The sequence below is a fragment of the Bombina bombina genome, chromosome 5 (genome assembly GCF_027579735.1).
Source record: "Bombina bombina isolate aBomBom1 chromosome 5, aBomBom1.pri, whole genome shotgun sequence".
NCBI classification, from domain to species: domain Eukaryota; kingdom Metazoa; phylum Chordata; class Amphibia; order Anura; family Bombinatoridae; genus Bombina; species Bombina bombina.
This window is the reverse complement of record NC_069503.1, coordinates 1023958473-1023983117: the sequence shown is the minus strand read 5'-3', so window position 1 is coordinate 1023983117 and position 24645 is coordinate 1023958473. Positions and strand designations below refer to the sequence as shown.

The window sequence follows — 24645 nt, the reverse complement described above, 5'->3', positions numbered from 1 at the left end:
TGCTCTGGAGCATGGCATCAATGTCAAAAGGTCTGCAACTAGATTATTGTGAGGGTCTTGCCCATGACGAGGGATGTGCAACTCGTTCAATCCACCATATTTTTTTATCAACTTTGAACTAATGATGATTAAAGAAATAAAAATATATAATTAGTATTACAAAATATTGTGCCTAAATGAGAATTGTACTTCAGTTGCATTAATTGGTTTAAATTGCACACATAAATACAAAGGACTAATATATATATATATATATATATATATATATATATATATATATATATGTGTGTGTGTGTGTGTAAAAGTATCTACTATCTATCTATCTATCATCTGTCTATCTATCATCTATCTATCTGATTGTCTATCTAAAAATAGCATAGTTCAGCAATCAGGATAATTTTTTTACTAGGATAATAAATAGAGAAATAGAGGTTCTATCAAATTAAAATAAAATCTTGCACATTCTCATATACATTGACACAAATAATTAGTAAATAATATTTTGCATCTAATACTTATGACTAATTTATTATCAAGTTTAATAAAATGTAAATAACAGATTGCCAGAAGTTCACAACAGAAAATGTATAGTTAGAGGGGGAAACGTCTACTTAGATACTTTGCTGAGTTTTGTGAGATTAATGGACCAAAAAAGTTGCCAGATGGTTCAAGGAAATGGGACTGCAGGTTTATAGAAAACAAAGAAATGTGTAAATGTAAAATATATGCCCCCACAAAATGTGGTGTGGAAAAATCGATTCAACATTATGATGTCTTTATAGGACACCACACATGAGCAGTGCAAAATATGTCAGCTGAGAGGGAGATGTAAAAAAATATCCAAACTACCATTAGATGTGTACAACCCCGTGCATCTCACATTTTGCTCTCCATTTGATATTTTCCCATCCTAGAAATTTTCAGGTTTTAAATATTGAAACTGGGGAAATTCTAAACCCCTCAGAAATACCTATACCTCTTAAATACTAAACTGTGACCCCAGACTAATCCAACTCTAATCAAACACACCACGGACCACCCAAGTCATGCCCCTTGATTACTGAAACTCCGTCCCCTAAACCATCCACTTGTATTATTATTGTTGTTGTTATTATTATTATTTTAGTCGTCTGCTCTCAACAGTTTGCTGTAAATGTAAGACTGCATGGAAAAGTGTTGAATATCATTCCAGCAGTGCACATTAAAAAATATCCCAACCCCAGATATGGCTCATAGGACACAAATTTCACCAAACACGTGGTACACAGGAAAAATGTATTGAAAATGTAAGCATGTCAAAAAGTAATTTTTCTATTTTTTTTTTAATTTCTGAAAAACTATGCTGTAATGTAAAAGAAGCAGAACTCTAAATAATATATTTCATATTTAATCTTGCTCCTAATACTCTTCTTTACCCTGTAAATCCAACATCTCTTGCTCTTGTATATAAAATATTAAAACTTGGTGAACTTAATTATATATAATTGCCAAGCGAGATGGTAATAGCAAATAAGTATATATAATCCTGGAGATAATATACACTATTAAAAAAAAAGTTGGAAAGTTGTTTGGACACTTGTAAATATTTCTAAATATGTTTATTCTTGCAGAAAACTAATAATGTTATTTAAAATGTTTCATTTGTAACACAGATGTGTGTGTGTGTAAATTACCCATCATTTTAACTTTGTTTTGTTAATCCATACAGTCTTCTTGAGAACAAAATCATAGAAATAGAAGACAGACATAAAGATGAGCTTGAAACTATAAAAACTGAAAAAGAATCATTACAAGGACTTGTCTCCCGGCAAACGCACATAATACAAGAGCTGGAGAAACAACTTAACAGGGCGACTAATAATAACAGCATTCTGCAGAAACAGCAACTCGAGCTTATGGATACAGTACATAATCTGGTTAAACTGTGCTCAAAAGAAGGAGGTAAGAATTTAAAGGGTTTGTTATTAATCCATTGTCTTTGGGAGTTTGTCAAATAATCATTTTTTTGTATAGTGAGTATATAATTGTCTATCAGTGAATGACTTAATGCATCTGGGGTAAGTCATGCAATAACTAAATAGTGTTGAATCATTCTGTGAAAATCCAAACAAATATAGTTCAGTTTTTTAGGGTGCATTGTAATAATCATTGCTATGCCTAGAATATGAAAAATTAAAGAGATGGAGCATACATTTTTCTTTTCAATTTACTTAATTTTCCTGGAATTCTATGTTAAAAAGAATACCAAGGTAGGTCAGGAGTAGAAATACTAGCTGGTGAATGGTGGCTACACCACATATGCCTCTGGAAATTCGTTCTCCAGATGTGTTTAGCAAGTTATCAGTATCAGCCCAATGATTTATAGGTCTATGGGCTGGCAAGATTATAAAAAATGCTCACCAGTACTTTTATTTCCATTGTGGAATGATCTAAAGCCACTTCTTACCGTGAAAAGAGGGTGTCTTGCTAAGGGGTGTATACTGCATTTTCTTATGGGGTCTATGGGCTGGCAAGATTATAAAAAATGCTCACCAGTACTTTTATTTCCATTGTGGAATGATCTAAAGCCACTTCTTACCGTGAAAAGAGGGTGTCTTGCTAAGGGGTGTATACTGCATTTTCTTATGGGGAGGAGATGCAGACATTGCAAACGTGCACAATAAAATTTGTGTTTTAAAAATCTTACAAACCGAATAATTGAACCACTTACACTAAAAAAAAAACTCGCTACAAAAAATTGTATAGTTAAGGGGCAGTAAAATTCAAAACAAAATAGTATTAAATATGCACAGCGTAAATCATAATTTAAGTACACAGGATGCGCAAAAAATATTCAGAAATTCCTACTTATAAATACAAAATACAAACTTTAATTGTTTTTTCTGAAAATTTGCTGATCATGGGCATAGGCGAGCTTTTCTCAAAACACTTAAAATACTTATAACCCTAATAGAAAAAAACACATGCATATGAAAATATAGGTGCTTTGTAAGATGCTATACTTAAGATTATTATAAAACAGTGGGCGCTTAAAGCGGGAGATTAAGTAGATATGTTAAAAGAAATATCTCTATTAAAAATAGATAGAATATAGGAGAATAATATCAAATATACTGTGGTTATATATTCCTAAATTTATTAAAATATTTAATGGACAGATCTTGATCAACAAATAATAATCAAACTCAAAAACAATAATAAAATATACATTCACTCCCAACTATAGTTGCTCATACAACCATTCACACACTCCCTAAAACAATGAATTATGTCTAAATAAATATATAAACAATCTAAATGAATGCTGGAAATCACACCAAATACATAAAGTGTGATACACTTCTATAAAATGGCTTAAATAAATGATTTAAAATAATGTCTGTTCCTTGTAAAAGTTTATAAAGGATAAAGCTTATGACAGGTCCGCTACAGCAAGGTAAAAAGCCAAGTATTAGTCTCTTTTCAATATAATTGTCCCAAATACCAACAGCAGTTGGTCTTTCTCACCGGCGCTGTATAAGATGCCAAAAAGTTAGTCTGTGAAATTTAGATACTTTATGGATATCTCCGTTATGATCCTGTGGGAGTTAAGGCTATCCGCCTTCTTACCGTGACTCCACTTTGCGTCTCAGCCGCTCTGCTACAAACAATCGACCGCAGCTGGCGGTTTACAAGATTCCTACGTGACCTGGTTTCCGGAACCTCCAGGTAGTTCAGACTTGCGCAAGTCTATTAAGAGGTATTGGAAAACCTCTAATTTCGATTATGTTACCGCTCTTCAGTACTCACACAGTACGCGGTAGAAATTCTCCTCCAGTCTCCGTCTGTTAGAAAGACTAATAGCAGAATAGCAGTTTTGTGTAGTGGCAGGGTGAATCCTCTACGCGTTTCAACCCGTATGACAAAGACCCATACGGGTTGAAAGGCGTAGAGGATTCACCCTGCCACTACACAAAACTGCTATTCTGCTATTAGTCTTTCTAACAGACGGAGACTGGAGGAGAATTTCTACCGCGTACTGTGTGAGTACTGAAGAGAGGTAAGATAATCGAAATTAGAGGTTTTCCAATACCTCTTAATAGACTTGCGCAAGTCTGAACTACCTGGAGGTTCCGGAAACCAGGTGACGTAGGAATCTTGGAAACCACCAGCTGCGGTCGATTGTTTGTAGCAGAGCGGCTGAGACACAAAGTGGAGTCACGGTAAGAAGGCGGATAGCCTTAACTCCCACAGGATCATAACGGAGATATCCATAAAGTATCTAAATTTCACAGACTAACTTTTTGGCATCTTATACAGCGCCGGTGAGAAAGACCGACGGCTGTTGGTATTTGGGACAATTATATTGAAAAGAGACTAATACTTGGCTTTTTACCTTGCTGTAGCGGACCTGTCATAAGCTTTATCCTTTATAAACTTTTACAAGGAACAGACATTATTTTAAATCATTTATTTAAGCCATTTTATAGAAGTGTATCACACTTTATGTATTTGGTGTGATTTCCAGCATTCATTTAGATTGTTTATATATTTATTTAGACATAATTCATTGTTTTAGGGAGTGTGTGAATGGTTGTATGAGCAACTATAGTTGGGAGTGAATGTATATTTTATTATTGTTTTTGAGTTTTATTATTATTTGTTGATCAAGATCTGTCCATTAAATATTTTAATAAATTTAGGAATATATAACCACAGTATATTTGATATTATTCTCCTATATTCTATCTATTTTTAATAGAGATATTTCTTTTAACATATCTACTTAATCTCCCGCTTTAAGCGCCCACTGTTTTATAATAATCTTTGGTCTATTCAAACAGTTACTATCCAGGAAGGGGATAGTTTCACAGTGAGGCAGTGGAGATTAGATTCAGCGCTTCACCCACACTATTGGTTTAAAGATGCTATACTTAGAAGGCAGCGTAATGTGATTTATATTGGCTGCAGGATTTCATTTTCAAAGTGCGCCTCCTTCTCACTGCTAACTTTGCTCTGCTAAGTTAAAAACGTTTCCTTTTGCCGCGAGCTCCATTAATTTCAATAGGAAACCACCAGTGCAGCCCTTACGAGGGTCCGCGAGAAAAAGCACGTCTGATCTGGTGAAGTTTAGATCATCGTGTCCAAGTTCTAATATCTAGTATATATAGAGCTGTGTTTAACTATCTGTTTAACCTGTTTTCAGGGGTTAAATACATAGTTAAACGCAAGGAATAATGCAATCATTACATTATCTAGCATGTTGGAGTTTTCTTTTTTGCACTTTTGTGCTTTTAAACAGACAGTAAAATAAAAATTTAAGTTTTATATTCTAGATCAGAGCTTTCCAAACTTTTCATGTTGGTGACACACTTTTTAGACCTACATCATTTCGCGACACAGTAATTCAGTTGTACTAGCAAACAGGAGGTTAAACTATCTCGTTTTAAGAGATACGGACACATACGTAAATTATATAACGAAATATATTCACAAGTAACAGTATGTATGTGCAAGAATTAAAAAAAAGTTTAATATCACCAATAACTAATTACCATTTTAATGGGATGTATGAGGTTGATGGGATGAACAGTTTCAGAATATCTGGTGGAATATTATATAAAGACACTCGCATTTCATCACCAAGCATTTTTAAGCTTCCACTTCCTATCCCTATATCAAGAGCAGGAGCAGCAATGCACTACTGGGAGCTAGCTGCAAAAAAAAAAAAAAGAAAACACTTTGACTTCAGCTCAGCGTTTAAGCTGCCGCCCTCAGATCTCTGCGAGTCCGACTGACTACTGCCTGTGCTGCAATCACACTGCTGTCCCACTAACTGATTACACATGCAGTCAAGAACTGATTGAGGAGACTACACGTGCAGTCAGGAGCCAATGTGCCACCAATGGGAATAGTTTCAGTTCCCGCTGAGCAGCACAAATAGGTTAAGATGATATGTGACCCACTAGGCATCAATCACGTGTCAACCACGTGATATGCATAGCAGGTAGGCGGAAAGTCGGAAACTAAAATAAAAATGTATATAAAAAAAATGTGTGCTGGGACACACCTACACACTGCTGCTGACACACTAATGTGTCACGACACACAGTTTGGAAAGCACTGTTCTAGATAATCTCATTTTAAACAAAGTTCCAATTTACTTTTATAAAACATTGCTACAAACATTGTTGCAAACACTAGAGTGCCAGACACATTACCCTGAGGTCTCATGAGCCAACCTACACTTCAACAAAAGGTTATAAGAGAACAAAGCAAATAATAATTGAAGTCAATTGGAAAGTTGTTGACAATTGTATGCTCTATTTAAACAATTAAACTTTAGTTTTGACATTACTGTCCCTTTAAGACTTTAATATTTTGAATATTCAAAAATTATAATGGAAAATTATTAGCCAATCATATTAACCTATATGATATAGTGATTAGTGAAAATCTTATACTTTGCAAATACTTTACTCTGTAGAGCAATTGTTCTTTATTTATAGAGATTAATCAATTTTTTTTATTTTTTTTATTACTTTTTTACATTGTTAATTTGTTTAACATAATTTCCCTGAGGCTTGGTAACTAAAGAACAGATCTGACAAAACAACATAATAAAAGATGTTTAGTTTGTTTAAATAATTTTTTCATTTTGTGGGTAATGCAGATTGCATTGGGAAGGTCATTATATTCATTATGGCTATGGTCTAAGCACAAATTAATACTGCTACTTAACTGCTACTAATGAAAGTCAATTGCATAATTAACAATCCATTAAGTATCATTGCCATTTTTGTATTCATTCCATTGATCAATTTCTTTGTAGATATTGCAAACTATATATTATTGCCATGATTTTGTCTCAGAAAATCTATCCAAATTACGTACTTACTACCCTAAATGACTCTACATTGTTTTACTATTGTGAATACTGGACATGAATATATATATATAGTTATATAGATGTACACAGCATTAGATTACCCAAGAGGTTACCGTGAAGAACATTCATTTTATGATGTTAATATTCATTTTTCATAAATTAAAATGAACTGCACTATTTGGAAGTTAGACAAGACTGTTTCTTTAAATTATTAAAGCTCACCTAAGGTCAATTACATAAATCCAAATGTACTCTTATCTAAAGAAATATAGAATTATAAATAAGCTGTTTCATATAGTACAGTGAAAAAAAAGTCCCCAGGTCACCACCTAAAAAACAATAACTCAGCAAAAGTAAGTAGCCTGTTCTGCAAGGTCTTTTGTTCCAGGAAAAAATCCAACATGCTTAAGAAAGTATTTCCATGTGTTTTTGTGTTGCTTTTGATAAAAGCAAATTGTCCAATTCATCCTGTCACAGTGATGAATTCACTCAATCATGAAAAGGATGAAACATGGAACAAATCTTTATGGGATTTTACTTATAAATGTACTAGCTGCATAAAAACAACAATGATATTGCATTTAACATAATAGGGCTAAACATGTTTAAGAAATCATACTACTGTGAAGTGACAGAGCAAATGGAAAAAAGATATCCAGTAATTTACATGATTATACACTCATAGAATTGTCTAGCAAATTAAAAATCAGGTTTTAAGTTGCATACTGTAATTAAGCCAAATATTTTATCTGTTTGGAACTTAGAAACATTTGAATTACATAGGTGATATTATAACAGTTTTTTTTTAAAAAGAGAACCCCAAAAGATGTTAGAGACATAATACACTCATTTTTTCTTTGCATAAATGTTTTGTAAATGACTCCTAGCCAAGCCCCAAAGTTTTAGGAGAATACTGACAGATACCTACTCCAACTTGCTCCTGTTTGTGTAAAGGGCCTTTTCATATGCAAAAGAAGGGGGGGGGGTCTTATTTCCCACTTGCAGTGGGCTTTCCAACTACCTTTTCAATAGAGCTAAACTGAGAGCTTCTAAGTAGGTTTTTAAACAATTTTATACAGGATTTTTATATCAGTATCTGTGCATCTTATTCTTTATAGTAGTGTCTATTACATGCAGTTATATGAAAATTGGTGTATACTCTCCCTTTAAATCTAATTTAGACCAGGATGGCTTTTCCTTGTATAAACCTAAAGGTAAAGTGTAGTTTAGCGTCCCGAATTCGGTAGGCCCTGCATCCCGCCGTGAGGGGGGATGTGGTATTTTTACAGTGGGAATTACTTCAGAAAAGTACACTTTACAATGCAAATTACTTCAGAAAGGTAACAAAAGGTAACATGAGGGGGGGGGGGGGTCCATGGATAGGTTCCCAGCAGTGGTTGTGGCACCCAGGGCAGGTATTGGAACAGATCACTCTTTTCCAATATCGTTTCCAGGCGCCGCAACGCTCTGTTCCAATATCGTTACTGGGCACCGCCTCCAAGGCTGCTGACAGCAATCCACCCGATTGTATATGATTGGGTTGATTGAAACCCCTTGCTATCGGCCGTAAATCTGCAGGGGGTGACATTGCACAAGCAGTTCACCAGAACTGCTTGTGCATTGTTAAATGCCGACAGCGTTTGCTGTCGGCATTTAGCGGTCTGTCGGACATGATACGCTACAACATTGTTAAATCGGCCCCAATGTGTCAATGTATTATGTATTTATTTGAAAAAGCAGTAATGTAAGCATAGGAGCCGGCCCATTTTTGGTTCAGAACTGGGTAGCGCCTGCTTATTGGTGGCTAAATGTATAATAGGAGTAAATTAGAAAGCTGCTTACAGGCTCTATCTGAATCATGAAAGAAAAAAAAAAGGGTTTTCTCTGCATTTATCATTGCACAAGCATTTCTCGTGAATTGCTTGTGCAATACCGCCCCCTGCATATTCGCGGTCAATCAGGGGTGTCAATCAAATCGGGCTGATTGCTGTCCGCTGCCTCAGAGGTGGCGGACGGGTTAAGACTGCAGCTTCTTAGCTACTGGAAACAGATGCATTGGGGCGATTGACGCTTTGATAAATTGGCCCCATTGTATTTTTAGAATTGTATTTTTAGAATATAAAGGATGGTTGTATTATGGAGCCCTGTTATATGATGGATTGAAGTTAAAAAAGTCCAGTCAATAAAAAGATTTATCAAAATGTGCAAAAACAAAAAAGGTTTGTTGCTTTCAAGGGAATTAGATAAAAAAGTCACATATACTTAAATTAGTTCTTCACTGAAATTAATACCTTTAATTAAAAGGTATTTTGATATCATTCTGACACCCTTACTGAGCACCACTATTATATCTCTAATGTTTAATGATTCAGAGGTTGGTGGGAGAACATTACATTTAGGGAGTGATTCACATAAACTCCCAAATCAGTAGAGATCCCTCAGGACTGCAAAGTCCCTATTGGGATTCTATAAATGGATTTTTTACTGTACCTCACTAGGGACATTCCTGAATGATAAACAAGCACAACATAAAATAACACTCCATGAAATGAGAGTTTTGTTAAAGTTGCACTTTCTGCTTTATATTTTATTTTACTTTAAAATTCTTTTTTTTTTTTATGGTTTAACATGTTTAAACTTTAGGAATTAAAGTTTTTATTTTCTACTTTGTGCATAACAATGCATTAAAGGGCCATAATACCCAAATGTTTAAACACTTGAAAGTGATGCAGCATAGCTGTAAAAAGCTGACTAGAAAATATCTCCTGAACATCTCTATGTAAAAAAGAAAGATATTTTACCTCAAAAGTTCCTCAGTAGCCACCTCCCATTGTAAAGGATTTCTAAGCAGCATATTAGTATGTCTGTCCTAGGACAGCTGAAGGGATGAGCATCATGCACTCTCATATTATTTCACCAATCAGGTAAAGGAAGTTTACAATGAAATCTCATGAGAGTCAAGTCAAATCTCATGAGATCACAGTAAAAGTTCATGACCTCAGCACTGCTGATGCTGATTGGCTAATGTTCATTTCTTCATTTTTTTTAATTTTTTTACCTGCAGCTGGGAGCAGTTGAGTATAACATTTTACACAGAAATTACTCTGCTGAGCTGAGGAGATTGTGAGGTAAAATATCTTCCTTTTTTACATACAGATGCTCAGGTGATATTTTCCTGTCAGCTTTTTACAGTTATACTGCATCAGTTTCAAGTGATTTAGCATATGAGTATTATGTCCCTTTAAGTATTGAGATGTATGCAAACTCTGATTGTACTTGTACATTTGTGTTTAAAAAAAAAAAAAAAAATCCAGGTACAGAAAGTGGGAAGTTTCTTGAGTTGGATAGGGGCATTCCTTAGGTGTGTCTGAATTTTTCACTTACACCTCTCACTGATTTATCTTTCTGATTACATTTTATTAAAATTCATAATGCACTTACTTTACTGTAACAATAGTAGTACATACTAAATTAGAAGCAAATACAAGTTAAGCTAATTTGTATTTGCTTCAAACAAAGAATTTGTATCACCTCTACAGTCCCCCTTTAAAATACTGCATTCCAGGGAGCTTAATTACTTTCTATGGGAGCCATCTTGTAGCTTGCAGGAACTTTCATGTTCAGGCTTTTCCTTAAAGAATTCTCAGGTAGATTACAAGTTATGCGCACTATAGGGAATTTAATGAACACAACAAAAGTTGTGTTATTTCACCCACTATAGCGCAGCCATTACAAGTTTTCAAACAGCCAGCTTTTGCATGTGATATGGTTGCGTTGAGTTCCGTACCGCACAAAATACAAGTGCTCTTTTGATGTGCTCGTGCACGCTTTCCCCATAGACATCAATGAAGAGGTGTCAGAAAAAAACCTGCGATCGCGGAATGAAAAGCTCTGTAACGCAGCCCCATTGATGTCTAAAAAAAGATACGTTTAAACCTAACACCTTAACATAAACCTCACGTCTAAACAACCCAAATCTGCTGCCCCTGACATCGCCGGCACCTACATAAACTTAGTAACCCCTAATCTGCCGCTCCCGATATCGCCGCCACTAAATAAAGTTATTAACCTCTAAACCTCTGGCCTCCCACATTACTACCACTAGATAAACCTATTAACCCCTAAACTGCCAGCCCCCCACATTGCAACAACCCAAATTAAACTATATTAACCCCTAAACCTAACCCTAAACCTAACCCTTACCATAACCCTAACCCTAACGTAACCCTAACACCCCCTAACTTTAACATAAATAAAATAGCTAAATTAAAGTAACAGTTATTAACTAAATAATACCTATTTAAATCTAAATACAAACTTACCTGTGAAATTAAACCTAAGCTAGCTACAATATAACTCATAGTTATATTGTAGCTAGCTTAGGTTTTATTTTTATTTTAAAGGTAAGTTTGTTTTTATTTTAATTAGGTAGACTAGTTAGTAAATAGTTATTAACTATTTAATAACTACCTAGTTACAATAAATACAAACCTACCTGTGAAATACAACCTAAGCTGCCTTTCACTAAGATCTAACATTACAAAAAATAAAAAAAACTAACATTACAAAAAATAAAAAACACTAAAATTACAAAAAATAAAAAAACTTACCATTACAAAAAATAACAAACAAAATTATCCAAAACAATAAAAATTATTCCTATTCTAATACCTTGTTAAAAAAAAAACCAAATCTATAATAAACTACCAAGGACCCTTAAAAGGACCTTTTGTAGGGGATTGCTCTTTTGCTACAAAACAAATTTTTTTTTTTTATTAAAAATAATAAAAATTATTAATATTCTAATACCCATTTAAAAATAAATAAAAAACCTAATCTAGAATAAACTACCAATAGCCCTTAAAAGGGCCTTGTGTAGGGCATTGCCCTAAGTTACACAGCTCTTTTACATAAAAAAAATGTACAAAGACCCACTAACATTACAAAGCCCCACCCCCCAAACCCACAAAATAAAAAAAAAACTATCTAAAAAAAACCTAATCTACTCATTGCCCTGAAAAGGGCATTTATATGGGCATTGCACTTAAAAGGACATTTACTCTTTTGTATTGCCCTGAAAAGGGCATTTAGCTCTTTTATGAAAAGCTTAAAGGGACATGAAACCCACATTTTTTCTTTCATGATTTAGAAAGAGAATGCAATTCTAAACATCTTTCTAAATTACTTCTATTATCTAATTTGTTTTATTCTCTTGTTATTCTTTGCTGAAAAGCATATCTAGATATGCTCAGTAGCTGCTGATTGGTTGTTGCACATAGAAGCCTCTTGTGATTGGCTCACCATTTGCATTGCTTTTTCTTCAACTAAGGATATCTAAAAAATGAAGCAAAATAAATAATAGAAGTAAATTGTAATGTTTAAATTTGTATTCTCTATCTGAATCATGAAAGAAAGATTTTGGGTTTAGTGGCCCTTTAAACCCTAAACTAAAAAAAAAAACACCCAAAAAACCTAAAAAATCCTAACACTAATCCCCGAAGATCCATTCACAGTTTCTGAAGTCCCTCTTGAAGGATCATTGTAATTTTAATACAAAGTTAGGGGGGGGGGCGTTAGGTTTAGGGGTTACTAGTTTAAATTAGTTTATTGCAATGCAGGGGCTTTCAGCTTAGGGGTTAATAGGTTTATTTAGTATATTTTGTTGTGGGGGCTTTCGGTTCAGGGGTTAATAGGTTTATTATAGTGGCAGCGGAATTAGGGGTTAAAACTTTAGTATAGTGGGGGCGATGTGGACGGACGGCAGAATAGGGGTTAATAATATTTAAATAGTGTTTGCGATACGGGAGGGCGGAAGTTTAGGGGTTAATAACTTTATTATAGTGGCGGCAATGCCAGGGAGCGGCGGAATAGGGGTTAATAATTTTTATTCGTGGCAGCAATGTTGGGAGCAGAAGATTAGGGATTAATAAATTTAATTTAGTGTTTGCAATGCGTTTATGGGTGTTAGTGTACTTTGTAACACTTTAGTTATGAGTTTTATGTAACAGTTTTGTTGCGTAAAACTCATAAATACTGCTCTCAGATGGCGGTACGGATTTTGTCGTTATAGCTTTTTAGCCAGAATGCAAAACTTGTAATGGCACCGCTATGGATGTCCTATGAAAATAACATCATTTTTACGTGTGTGTGACTGACGTTGCATTACAGGCTAAAAGGCTTGCGTTATATCTACACAGAGAAGACTTGTAATGGCTGCGGTTCTGTTTTAACTCTGAAATTACCATTTTTTCAGCGTTAAAACACGAACGCACAACTCGTAATCTAGGTGTCTGTGAGGTCTGATCATCTGAGTTCTGCAAGATGACTTCACTCCAAGCTGGCGAGTTGTCGAAAATCTACCCGTAAGTCTTCTAGCTTTCTATTTTATGGTTTTTTTGCATGACCTAATATATTGTTATTATTACACTTAGCTAAAATAAAAAAGACGATCTTCTAAAAGTAAAGCCAAGTTACATAAAAACATAAAATCTATAATCTATATACTAACATTATTCTTGGATTTAAAGATTATCTGTTTTTAACAAATGTTTTTATTGTATATTGCAATATATTTACACTATTTTAAGCTGCAACCAGGGAAATGTATTCCTTATTTACTAAATCCTTTTGTTTAATGATTGTTGTAAATTGTATATGTGCAGTCTTGCCAATGGAAGAAACAATATAAGTCGTACTTTACACATATATTTTACAGAAAAAAGTGGTATCTGGAAGGCATACATAACTATGTTTTACTGCATGGTTATATTGATGTCTCTGAATGTGTCTGCTGACACCTGGTTATCATTTTAAATTAGATGATAGACTGATGAAAAAAACCCTCCAAGGAAAAAACTAATTTAAAAAAATGTTGTATCCTGCAATAGAAAGCAGATGTGTGGTATAATAAAACATATAATCTATTGTCTTATTCAACTACTGAATTGTACCAAGACTGATGAGATTGGATGATTGGATGTGCTATATATATATATAAAATTGAAACTACCATGGCTCAGACAGAGGGACCCATTTATTAAAGGGACAGTAAACACCCTGTAATTATGATACATTTCTGTTGTGCTACTAACACATAACATATCAGCCAAGTCTTAATGTTTTTAAAACAAATTAACAGCCTATTTTTTTTTTTTTGTAATTATTTATCAAAAGCCAAACTCCACCTACCATTTGCCTTATTTGAAGGAGCCAATCTGGCCTTTAGTCAACAACTATGAAGTTAATTTAAACTGCATGTATTTGCAATTGTTATCAGTTGAAGCCAATCAGGGACAAATAAATAGCAGAGTTAGCCGTAAAAAGTCAACATGGTGCATTTCAAATTCTGAATTTTAGAAACTGTTCCATTTTCAGTGCTAAATTACATAAACATGGGGTAAAATTAATAATCAAAATATATTGCATATTTTAAATAGTTTAATTACGCATAAACAAACATTTTATATCCAAATTTCAAGGTTTTTACTGTCCAGATGGACAAAGTATTTAACATTATGCCCCCTGCAGGACTTGTCAATCATCCCAAATTGATCTGATCGAGAGGAAGTCTAGTCAAAATTAAAGGGACACTGAACCCAAATTTTTTCTTTTGTGATTCAGATAGAGCATGCAATTTTAAGCAACTTTCTAATTTACTCCTATTATCATTTTTTCTTTGTTCGCTTGCTATTTTTATTTTAAAAAGAAGGCATCTATGCTTTTTTCTTGGTTCAGGACTCTCAACAGCACTTTTTTATTGGTGGATGAACCCAGGTTGTTCACCAAAAATGGGCAGGCATCTAAACTTACATTCTTGCATTTCAAATAAAGTTACCAAGAGAATAAAGAAAATTTGATAATAGGAGTAAATTAGAAAGTTGCTTAACCCCTTAATGACCGAGGACGTGCAGGGTACGTCCTCTAAAGGATGTCAGTTAACGACCAAGGACGTACCCTGCACGTCCTCAGTCTGGAAAGCAGCTGGAAGCGATCCTGCTCGCTTCCAGCTGCTTTCCGGTTATTGCAGTGATGCCTCGACATCGAGACATCCTGCAATAACACTTTCTGGCCATCCGATGCAGAGAGAGCCACTCTGTGGCCCTCTCTGCACCGGACATCGATGGCCGGTATCGTTGGTGGGTGGGAGCCGACTTGGGAGGCGGGTGGGCGGCCATCGGTGAGCTCTGGAAGGTGGAGGGGGGCGGGATCGGAGGAGGAGCCTTCAGGGGCGCGCACGCGCATGCGCGTGCACGGGGGGTGGCAGGCGGGCGCGTGCACGGGGCGGGAGCGGGTGGGAACCGCTACACTACAGAAAAAGAGTTACAAGTAAATTGTAAAAAAAATGAAAATAAACTTATTTTTTGAAAAACATCTAAGGGATCTGAAGGGGTGGGGGGTTGTTATTGGGGGGGGGGGGAAGCTACACTACAGAAAAGGGACATTTTTTTAATAAAAACAGCATATTTTTCACTAAAATGGGTACTGGCCAGTACAAGATGGCGCACATTAAGTCAGAGGGGGAGGGTTAGAGAGCTGTTTGGTGGGGGATCAGTGAGGTTGGGGGCTAAGGGGGATCCTACACATAAGCATATGTAAATATGCTATAAAAAATGCACAAAAAAGCCAAAATTTTCCTTTTATTTTAGTACTGGCAGAGTTTCTGCCAGTACTTAAGATGGCGGGGACATTTGTGGGGTAGGGGAGGGAAGAGAGATGGTTGGGAGGGATCAGGGGGGATCAGGGGGTCTGATGTTTCAGGTGGGAGGCTGATCTCTACACTAAAGCTAAAATTAACCCTGCAAGCTCCCTACAAGCTACCTAATTAACCCCTTCACTGCTAGCCATAATACACGTGTGATGCGCAGCGCTATTTAGCAGCATTCTAATTACCAAAAAGCAACGCCAAAGTCATATATGTCTGCTATTTCTGAACAAAGGGGATCCCAGAGAAGCATTTACAACCATTTGTGCCATAATTGCACAAGCTGTTTGTAAATGATTTCAGTGAGAAACCTAAAATTGTGAAAAATTTAACTTTTTTTTAATTTGATCGCATTTGGCGGTGAAATGGTGGCATGAAATATACCAAAATGGGCCTAGATCAATACTTGGGGTTGTCTACTACACTACACTAAAGCTAAAAATACCCCAAAAAGCTCCTTACATGCTCCCTAATTAACCCCTTCACTGCTGGGCATAATACACGTGTGGTGCGCAGTGGCATTTAGCGGCCTTCTAATTACCAAAAAGCAATGCCAAAGCCATAAATGTCTGCTATTTCTGAACAAAGGGGATCCCAGAGAAGAATTTACAACCATTTATGCCATAATTGCACAAGCAGTTTGTAAATAATTTCAGTGAGAAACTGAAAGTTTGTGAAAAAATTTGTGAAAAAGTGAACGATTTTTTGTATTTGATCGCATTTGGCGGTGAAATGGTGGCATGAAATATACCAAAATGGGCCTAGATCAATACTTTGGGATGTCTTCTAAAAAGAAATATATACATGTCAATGGATATTCAGGGATTCCTGAAAGATATCAGTGTCCCAATGTAACTAGTGCTAATTTTGAAAAAAAAAATGGTTTGAAAATAGCAAAGTGCTACTTGTATTTATGGCCCTATAAGTTACAAAAAAAGCAAAGAAGATGTAAACATTGGTTATTTCTAAACTCAGGACAAAATTTAGAAACTATTTAGCATGGGTGTTTTTTTGTGGTTGTAGATATGTAACAGATTTTGGGGTTCAAAGTTAGAAAAAGTGTGTTTTTTTCCATTTTTCCTTATATTTTATAAATTATTTTATAGTAAATGATAAGATATGATGAAAATAATGGTATTTTTAGAAAGTCCATTTAATGGCGAGAAAAACGGTATATAATATGTGTGGGTACATTAAATGAGTAAGAGGAAAATTTCAGCTAAACACAAACACCGCAGAAATGTAAAAATAGCCTTGGTCCCAAACGGACAGAAAATGGAAAAGTGCTCTGGTTACTAAGGGGTTAAAATGTCATGCTCTATCTGAATTGCAAAAGAAAAAAAAAATGGTTTCAGTGTCCCTTTAAACTTTTATCATTCAGATAGGGCATGCAATTTCCAATTAACTTTTTTTTTTACATCAAATTTGCTTTGTTCTCTTGGCATTCTTTGTTGAAATATAAACCTAGGTAGGTTCATATGCTAATTTCTAAGCCCTTAAAGGGACATAATACTCATATGCTAAATCACTTGAAACTGATGCAGTATAACTGTAAAAAGCTGACAGGAAAATATCACCTGAGCATCTCTATGTAAAAAAGGAAGATATTTTACCTCACAATCTCCTCAGCTCAGCAGAGTAAGTTCTGTTTAAAAAGTTATACTCAACTGCAGGTAAAAAAAAATAAAAAAAATGAAGAAATGAACAGCAGCCAATCAGCATCAGCAGTGCTGAGGTCATGAACTTTTACTGTGATCTCATGAGATTTGACTTGACTCTCATGAGATTTCATTGTAAACTTCCTTTACCTGATTGGTGAAATAAGATGAGAGTGCACGATGCTCATCCCTTCAGATGTCCCAGGACAGACACCCTAAAATGCTGCTTAGAAATCCTTTACAATGGGAGGTGGCTACTGAGGAACTTTTGAGGTAAAATATCTTTCTTTTTTACATAGAGATGTTCAGGAGATATTTTCTAGTCAGCTTTTTACAGCTATGCTGCATCACTTTCAAGTGTTTAAACATTTGGGTATTATGGCCCTTTAAATGTCACCTCTTATCTGTGTACTTTGACAGTTTTTCACAGCTAGACAGTGCTAGTTCATGTGTGCCATGTAGATGAAAATTGTGCTCACTTCTGTGGAGTTATTTAGGAGTCAGCACTGACTGGCTAAAATGCAAGTCTGTCATAAGAACTGAAATATGGGGGCAGTCTGCAGAAGTTTAGATACAAGGTAATCACAAAGATAAAAAGTATGTTATTATAACAGTGTTGGTTATGCAAAACTGGGAAATGGGTAATAAAGGGATTATCTATCTTTTTAAACAATACAAATTCTGGAGTAGATTGTCCCTTTAAGTCAGCGAGCCTCAATGTGGCAGAGAGGTTAAACAGCAGTGGTCTTAAAGGGACAGTCTACACCAGAATTTTTATTGTTTAAAAAGATAGATAATCCCTTTATTACCCATACCCTAGTTTTGCATAACTAACACAGTTATATAAATACACTTTTTACCTCAGTGATTATCCTGTATCTAAGCCTCTGCAAACTGCCCCCTTAATACAGTTCTTTTGACAGATATCCATTTAAGCCAATCAAAACTGGCTCACTGGAACTTCACGTGCTTGAGCACAGTGTTATCTATATGACACACATGAACTAACACCCTCTACTGGTGAAAAACTGTCAAAATGCCCTGAGAGAAGATGCAAACTTCAAGGGCTGCAGCTTCTTCTAGCCTGCTCTCCTTCCTGCTTGTCTCTCCCATGCCACAGCCACTGCCCTGCCCCCCCCCCCCGCCTACCAGCACAGCACAGGTAACTCCTTTTGTTAACTTTCTTTCTTCAGCCACTGCCCTGCCCCCCACCTCCCAGCACCTATTTAATGGATGTTGCTGCTGCCTTACTCTGAGACTGCAGCTTCTTCTAGCCTGCTCTCCTTCCTGCTTGTCTCTCCCATGCCACAGTCACTGCCCTGCCCTGCCCCCCACCTACCAGCACAGCACAGGTAACTCCCTTTGTTAACTTTCTTTCTTCAGCCACTGCCCTGCCCCCCACCTCCAAGCCCTCCCACCTCCCAGCACCTATTTAATGGACGTTGCTGCACATCTGTCTGTCACCATGTATCCCCGACGAACACCATAGGACCCTTCACCTGCCGCAACTGCGCCTTCTCCTCCCTCCGAACCACTAACCTGCCAGTCACCTCACGCGCCTTCTCTTCCCTCCGAACCACTAACCTGCCAGTCACCTCACGCAAAAACAACCGCAACCACCTCACCAGCATCCTCCTCAACACCCGCTCCATCTGCAAGCACGCCATCGAAATCTGGAACCTGCTCAACTCCACCTCCCCAGATGTTGCCTTCCTTACCGAAACCTGGCTGAACCCCACATCAATGCCTGACATCGCCATCGCCATCCCTGAAGGATTCAAGATCTCCCACAAGGACCACAGCAACTTACCGGGAGGAGGCATCACCATCGTCCACAAACACTCCCTCCACGTCACAACCAGCTCCAACTACCACTCACCAGGCCTGGAACACATACACTTCAAGATCCAGGTCAGTCCCAACACCACCCTCTGTGGCACCCTCATCTACAGACCTCCCGGACCTCGTCCTGCCTTCTGTAACTCCATCACTGACCTCATCGCACCCCACATCCTCCTCGGTGAACTCAACTTCCACTTAGACAACCCCAATGACCACAACACTGCCAACCTCTTAGAAAACCTTGGAACCATCAGACTAAAGCAACTCATCAACTCCCCAACCTACTTAGCTGGACACACACTTGACCCTATCTTCTCTGCAGGCAACCACATTTCAGTCAACCACATCACCGAACTCCATTGGACCGACCACCATTGCATACACTTCTCCTTCAACAAATCCACCACACACCTCTGGCAGCACAACCCACCCCACAGAAACTGGAACAACATCACCGAAGACCAACTGCACTCCACCCTGAACAAGTGCTCCCCAGCTACCTCCACAGATGCCAAGTCCTCTGCCCGCAACCTCCACCACTGGCTCACAGACTGTGCCAACACCCTCGCCCCTCTCAAGAAACCGTCCAACTGCCAACCCACCAACAAGGCTAGTTGGTTCACCCCTGCCCTCCAGTACTCTAAACGCCACTGCAGGCGATTGGAAAGGACCTAGAGATCCAGCAAGACCCCCTCAAATAAAACAGCCTACAAAGAAGCCATCACTACCCACCACCACCTCATCAAAGCCACCAAGAAGACAGCCATCCAAGATAGAATCAATGCCAACGTCCATAACAGCAAGGAGCTATTCACAGTCATCAAGGAATTCTCCAATCCCAACAGCGACACCAACGACATACCGCCCTCCCAGGACCTCTGCGATAACCTTGCAATGTACTTCCAAAGCAAGATCATCGACATCTATGACAGCTTCGTGCCCCAGAACTCAACCAACACTGCCTACCCACCAACTCCCACCGATACCTCACCCAAATACACCACCGCCTACCCCCCACGGACCATCTGGAGCCCCCTCACCACAGAGGACACCATTAGAATCATGAAATCAATCCACTCCGGAGCACCCTTGGACCCATGCCCGCATCACATTTTCAACAAAGCGGGTGACACCATCGCCCCCGAGCTCTGCAGCACCATCAACTGCTCCATCAAAACCGGCACCTACCCGGATGATTGGAAGCATGCAGAATTAAAACGGCTGACCCCAATGATCCGAAGAACTACCGCCCAATCTCTTTGCTCCCCTTTGCGGCCAAAGTCATCGAGAAGTCCATCAACGCGCAACTCGTTGACTACATTGAAACCAACCACACCCTGGACCCCTCCCAATCCAGTTTTAGGAGCAACCACAGCACTGAGACTGCCCTCCTCGCCCCTACCAATGACATCCTCGCCCTACTCGACCAAGGAGAGACCACCGCCCTCATTCTCCTAGACCTCTCAGCAGCATTCAACACTGTCTCCCACCTCACCCTCCGCAACCGACTACACGATGCCGGCATACGTGAAAAAGCCCTGGAATGGATCACCTCCTTCCTCACTGGCAGAACCCTGAAAGTTAGACTCCCACCCTTTACCTCCAAGCCCACAGAAATCAGCTGCGGTGTACCCCAAGGCCCTTCACTGAGCCCCACCCTATTCAACATCTACATGGCCCCTCTCGCCGCCATCGCCCGACAACACAACCTCAACATTGTCTCCTACGCCAACAACACCCAGCTAATCATCTCACTCACCAGTGACCCCACCACCGCCAAGAGAAACGTCCACGAAGGGCTGACAGCAGTCGCCACCTGGATGAGCTACAACTGCCTAAAGCTGAACGCAGACAAGACCGAAGTCCTCCTCCTCGGTTCCACCACATCCACTTGGAATAACTCCTGGTGGCCCACAGCCCTCGGACACTCTCCAACCCCCACCGACCATGCACGAAATCTAGGCGTCATCCTGGACTCATCGCTCTCCATGGACCGGCAAATAAACCCTGTCTCTTCAGCATGCTTCCACACACTCCACCTGCTACGAAAGATCTTCAAATGGATCCCAACCGAGACCAGGAAGACTGTCACTCATGCCTTCGTCAGCAGCCAACTGGACTATGGTAATGCACTCTACGCCGGCACCACCATCAAGCTCCAAAAGAGACTACAGCGCATCCAGAACGCCTCGGCCAGACTAATCCTTGACATCCCTCGTCAATGCCACATCACTAAACACCTGCGGGACCTGCACTGGCTCCCCATCAATAAAAGAATAACCTTCAAGCTTCTCACCCACGCATTCAAGGCACTCCAAAAAATTGGTCCCGAATACTTGAACCACCGCTTTACCTTCTACACCCCTGCCAGATAACTTCGATCGGCCGAGCAAGCCCTCGCAGTCATCCCCCGCATCAGGAAAACCACAGCAGGAGGCAGATCCTTTTCTCATCTGGCAGCCAAGACTTGGAACACCCTCCCGCTGCACCTAAGACAAGCTACCGCCCTAACTAAGTTCAGAAAGGACTTCAGTGCCTTGAGACCCTTACAGGTGAATAGCCATGCTTTACAAGAACCCAATAGATAGAATAAATAGATAGGGCTTAGAAATTAGCATATGAACCTCCTAGGTTTAGCTTTCAACTAAGAATACCAAGAGAACAAAGCAAAATTGGTGATAAAAGTACATTGGAAAATTGTTTAAAATGACATTCTCTATCTGAATCATGAAAGTTTATTTTGTACTAGACTGTCCCTTTAAGATAGCAGCTTCTTGACTAGCATTTCCAGCCTGCTAGCACAAGCCTGAAACACTCAGGATACTTAAAATGCTTCATTAAATGGGACCCAGAACATGTAATTAAAAAAAGTGAAATCCAGTTTACTATTTACTTCCTTCTTGTGGTATCCTGAGGCTCAAGAGCATATCTTGAGCACTATATGGCAGCAGTACTTGTTGCAATGGCATATGCACACTCCCAAGCTCCCAAGCTTATCTAGAGAACAAAGTGAATTTGAGGGAAAAAAAATTTTTTTTTACTTTGCAATCATGAATGTTTATTTTTGACATTACTGTCTCTTAAAATCAAATTTTTAAACTAGGAAACTTGTATACAAATAAAATGCAATCATCAGAAATGTCATTTATGGTTTCAAATGTTTAGCTGTTTAGAAATATTATACAAATGTTTTCTTATCGCTTTTATGGCATCTAGCGCTATACGTATACAGACTGCTATCTTCTTGGAGTTTTTAGCATAAATTCCTATACTTATACAAATGTATCAATTTACTTTTTTAGTGCCTATCCTTATACAAATTGTTTCTTGTTTTTTTAGCTCCTATCTCTATATTGCAGATTTTTATCTTCTTGTTCTCTTGTGTTTTTGGTACCTCTCCCTATACTTATAAAAGTTTTCTTACTTTTTTAGTGCCTATTAGACATGTGCGGTTCGTTTCGTTCCGATTCGGAGCTTCGGATAGAATCGAATTTCTGAATTACCCTAGCAATGAAACTAAACTAATCCGAATGCATTTGTAACAAATAAATACAAATTAATTTGGATGTATTCATTACATTCGAATGGCCATGGACTAATCACAATTACACTAGTATTGTACAGTATATTAGGTTATATCACTCTGCTAGCTCTGTGCAGGGCACATTATGTAACTGGTACCTGTGAGGTTGATACTTAGGTGGGATGTGCTGTGTATTACACTAGTATTATGTACTGTATATTAGGTTATATACCTCTGCTAGCAATGTGCATACTGTGTAGCTGGTAATGCAGCATATTGTGAGGTTGGTACTTACGTTGATTCAGATGGGATTCAGATGGGTAACACATAATATACAGTACATACTAGTCTAATACACAGCACATCCCACCTAACACATACCAAACTTTTAAATTTCCGAATTCAATCCGAAACTAATACATCCGAATTTATTCGAATCCGAATTAATCCGAAACGAATACATTTGAATGTATCCGAATTTGAATCAATCCAAAACGAGATTTTAAAAAATCAGAATTTTTCCGATGCACACAAGTCTAGTGCCTATCCCCATTCTTACACAAATTATTATATTGCTTTTTAGTGTGTGTCCCTACGCTTATACAAATTATTATCTTCCTTTTTTAGGGCTCAGTTGCAAGTGGCACTCTATTGTTTGCGCACAAGCAATGTCTTTTTGCAACTAGTTGTGTGCAAGTTAAATTTCGCTCGTATTACAAGTTGAATGTAAATGCAAATGTGTGAGCACAATCGTGATTTATTCTAGAATGATTCCCAGGACCTCAGATCTCTGGTTAACTGTTACGCAAGTCAAAAAAGTGTCACAAAACACATAAAAAATACAGTTACACTCATTATACTATCAAATAAAAATAATATATATATTGCACAAAAAAAGTTATAAGGTATCAAAGATATAAGGTCTCAGGTGTTAGAAAAAGAAAGCACGCAAAGGGCTTTAAAGGGACAGGAAACCCCAAAAGTTTATTTCATGATTTGGATAGAACATACAGTTTTAAACAACTTTGCAATTTACTTCTATTAGCAAATTTGCTTTACTCTCTTGTTATCTTTTGCTGAAGAAACAGCATTGCAATACTGCCGTCTAGATCACATATCTAATTAGCCAATCACTAGAGACAAAACTGTGCAGGCACCAATCAGCAGCTAGTTCTCATTAGTGTAGGATATGTGCATATTATTTTTTTACAAGGGATACTAAGAGAAATAAAGCACATTTAAAAGTGAATTTAAAAGTGTCTTAAAATTACATGCACTATCTGAATAATGCAAAATTGGTTTTGACTTTCCTATCCCTTTAACATATAAATACATACATATATATGATCTCATTTCTGCTAAAAACAAAGGCTACTACTCTATACTCATCTTACTTGACCTCTCTGCTGCCTTTGACACTGTTGACCATCCCCTTCTCCTATGGACTCCTCAGCTCTCTTGGGCTCTGTGACACTGCACTCTCCTGGATTCACTCTCATCTCTCTAACAGATCCTTCTCCATCTCTTTTGCTGGTGACTCCTCCTCTCTATTGCCTCTGTCTTTTGGAGTACCTCAAGGCTCTGTCCTGGGTCCTCTACTCTTCTTTATTTACACTTCTTCACTGCATAAACTTATCAACAGTTTTGGCTTCAACTATCACCTCTATGCTGATGAAACCAAGATCTACCTCTCCACCCCTGCTCTCTCTCCCTCTGTCCTTTCTCATGTCAGTGACTGCTTATCTGGTATTTCTTCCTGGATGGCCTCTCACCACCTAAAGATTAACATGTCCAAGAATGAACTACTTCTAATACCCCCTCTAACTCTACTCCAGTTTCTGATTTTGCTATCACTCATGGCAGCACCACTATCTCCCCATCACCCCACGTCTGCTGCCTTGGAGTCACACTTGACTCAAATCTGTCCTTCATTCCCCACATCCAATTGCTCTCTTCATCCTGCCGCAACCACCTATGCAATATCTCCAAAATGTATCTGTTTCTGAGCGCTGAAACTACTAAACAGCTAATCCCCTCCCTGGTTATTTCCCGA

At 37.9% G+C, this 24645-nt stretch overlaps 1 protein-coding gene across 1 annotated transcript in view; it reads left to right on the top strand.

Annotated features, from left to right (window-relative positions):
* The window catches only part of ANGPT1 (angiopoietin 1), a 399705-nt gene that overhangs the window by 265711 nt on the left and 109349 nt on the right, over nucleotides 1-24645 (top strand). The window contains exon 4 of the mRNA XM_053715282.1: nucleotides 1709-1941. Within this exon, the coding sequence (XP_053571257.1) occupies nucleotides 1709-1941 (233 nt within the window). The remainder of the gene's footprint in view (nucleotides 1-1708; nucleotides 1942-24645) is intronic.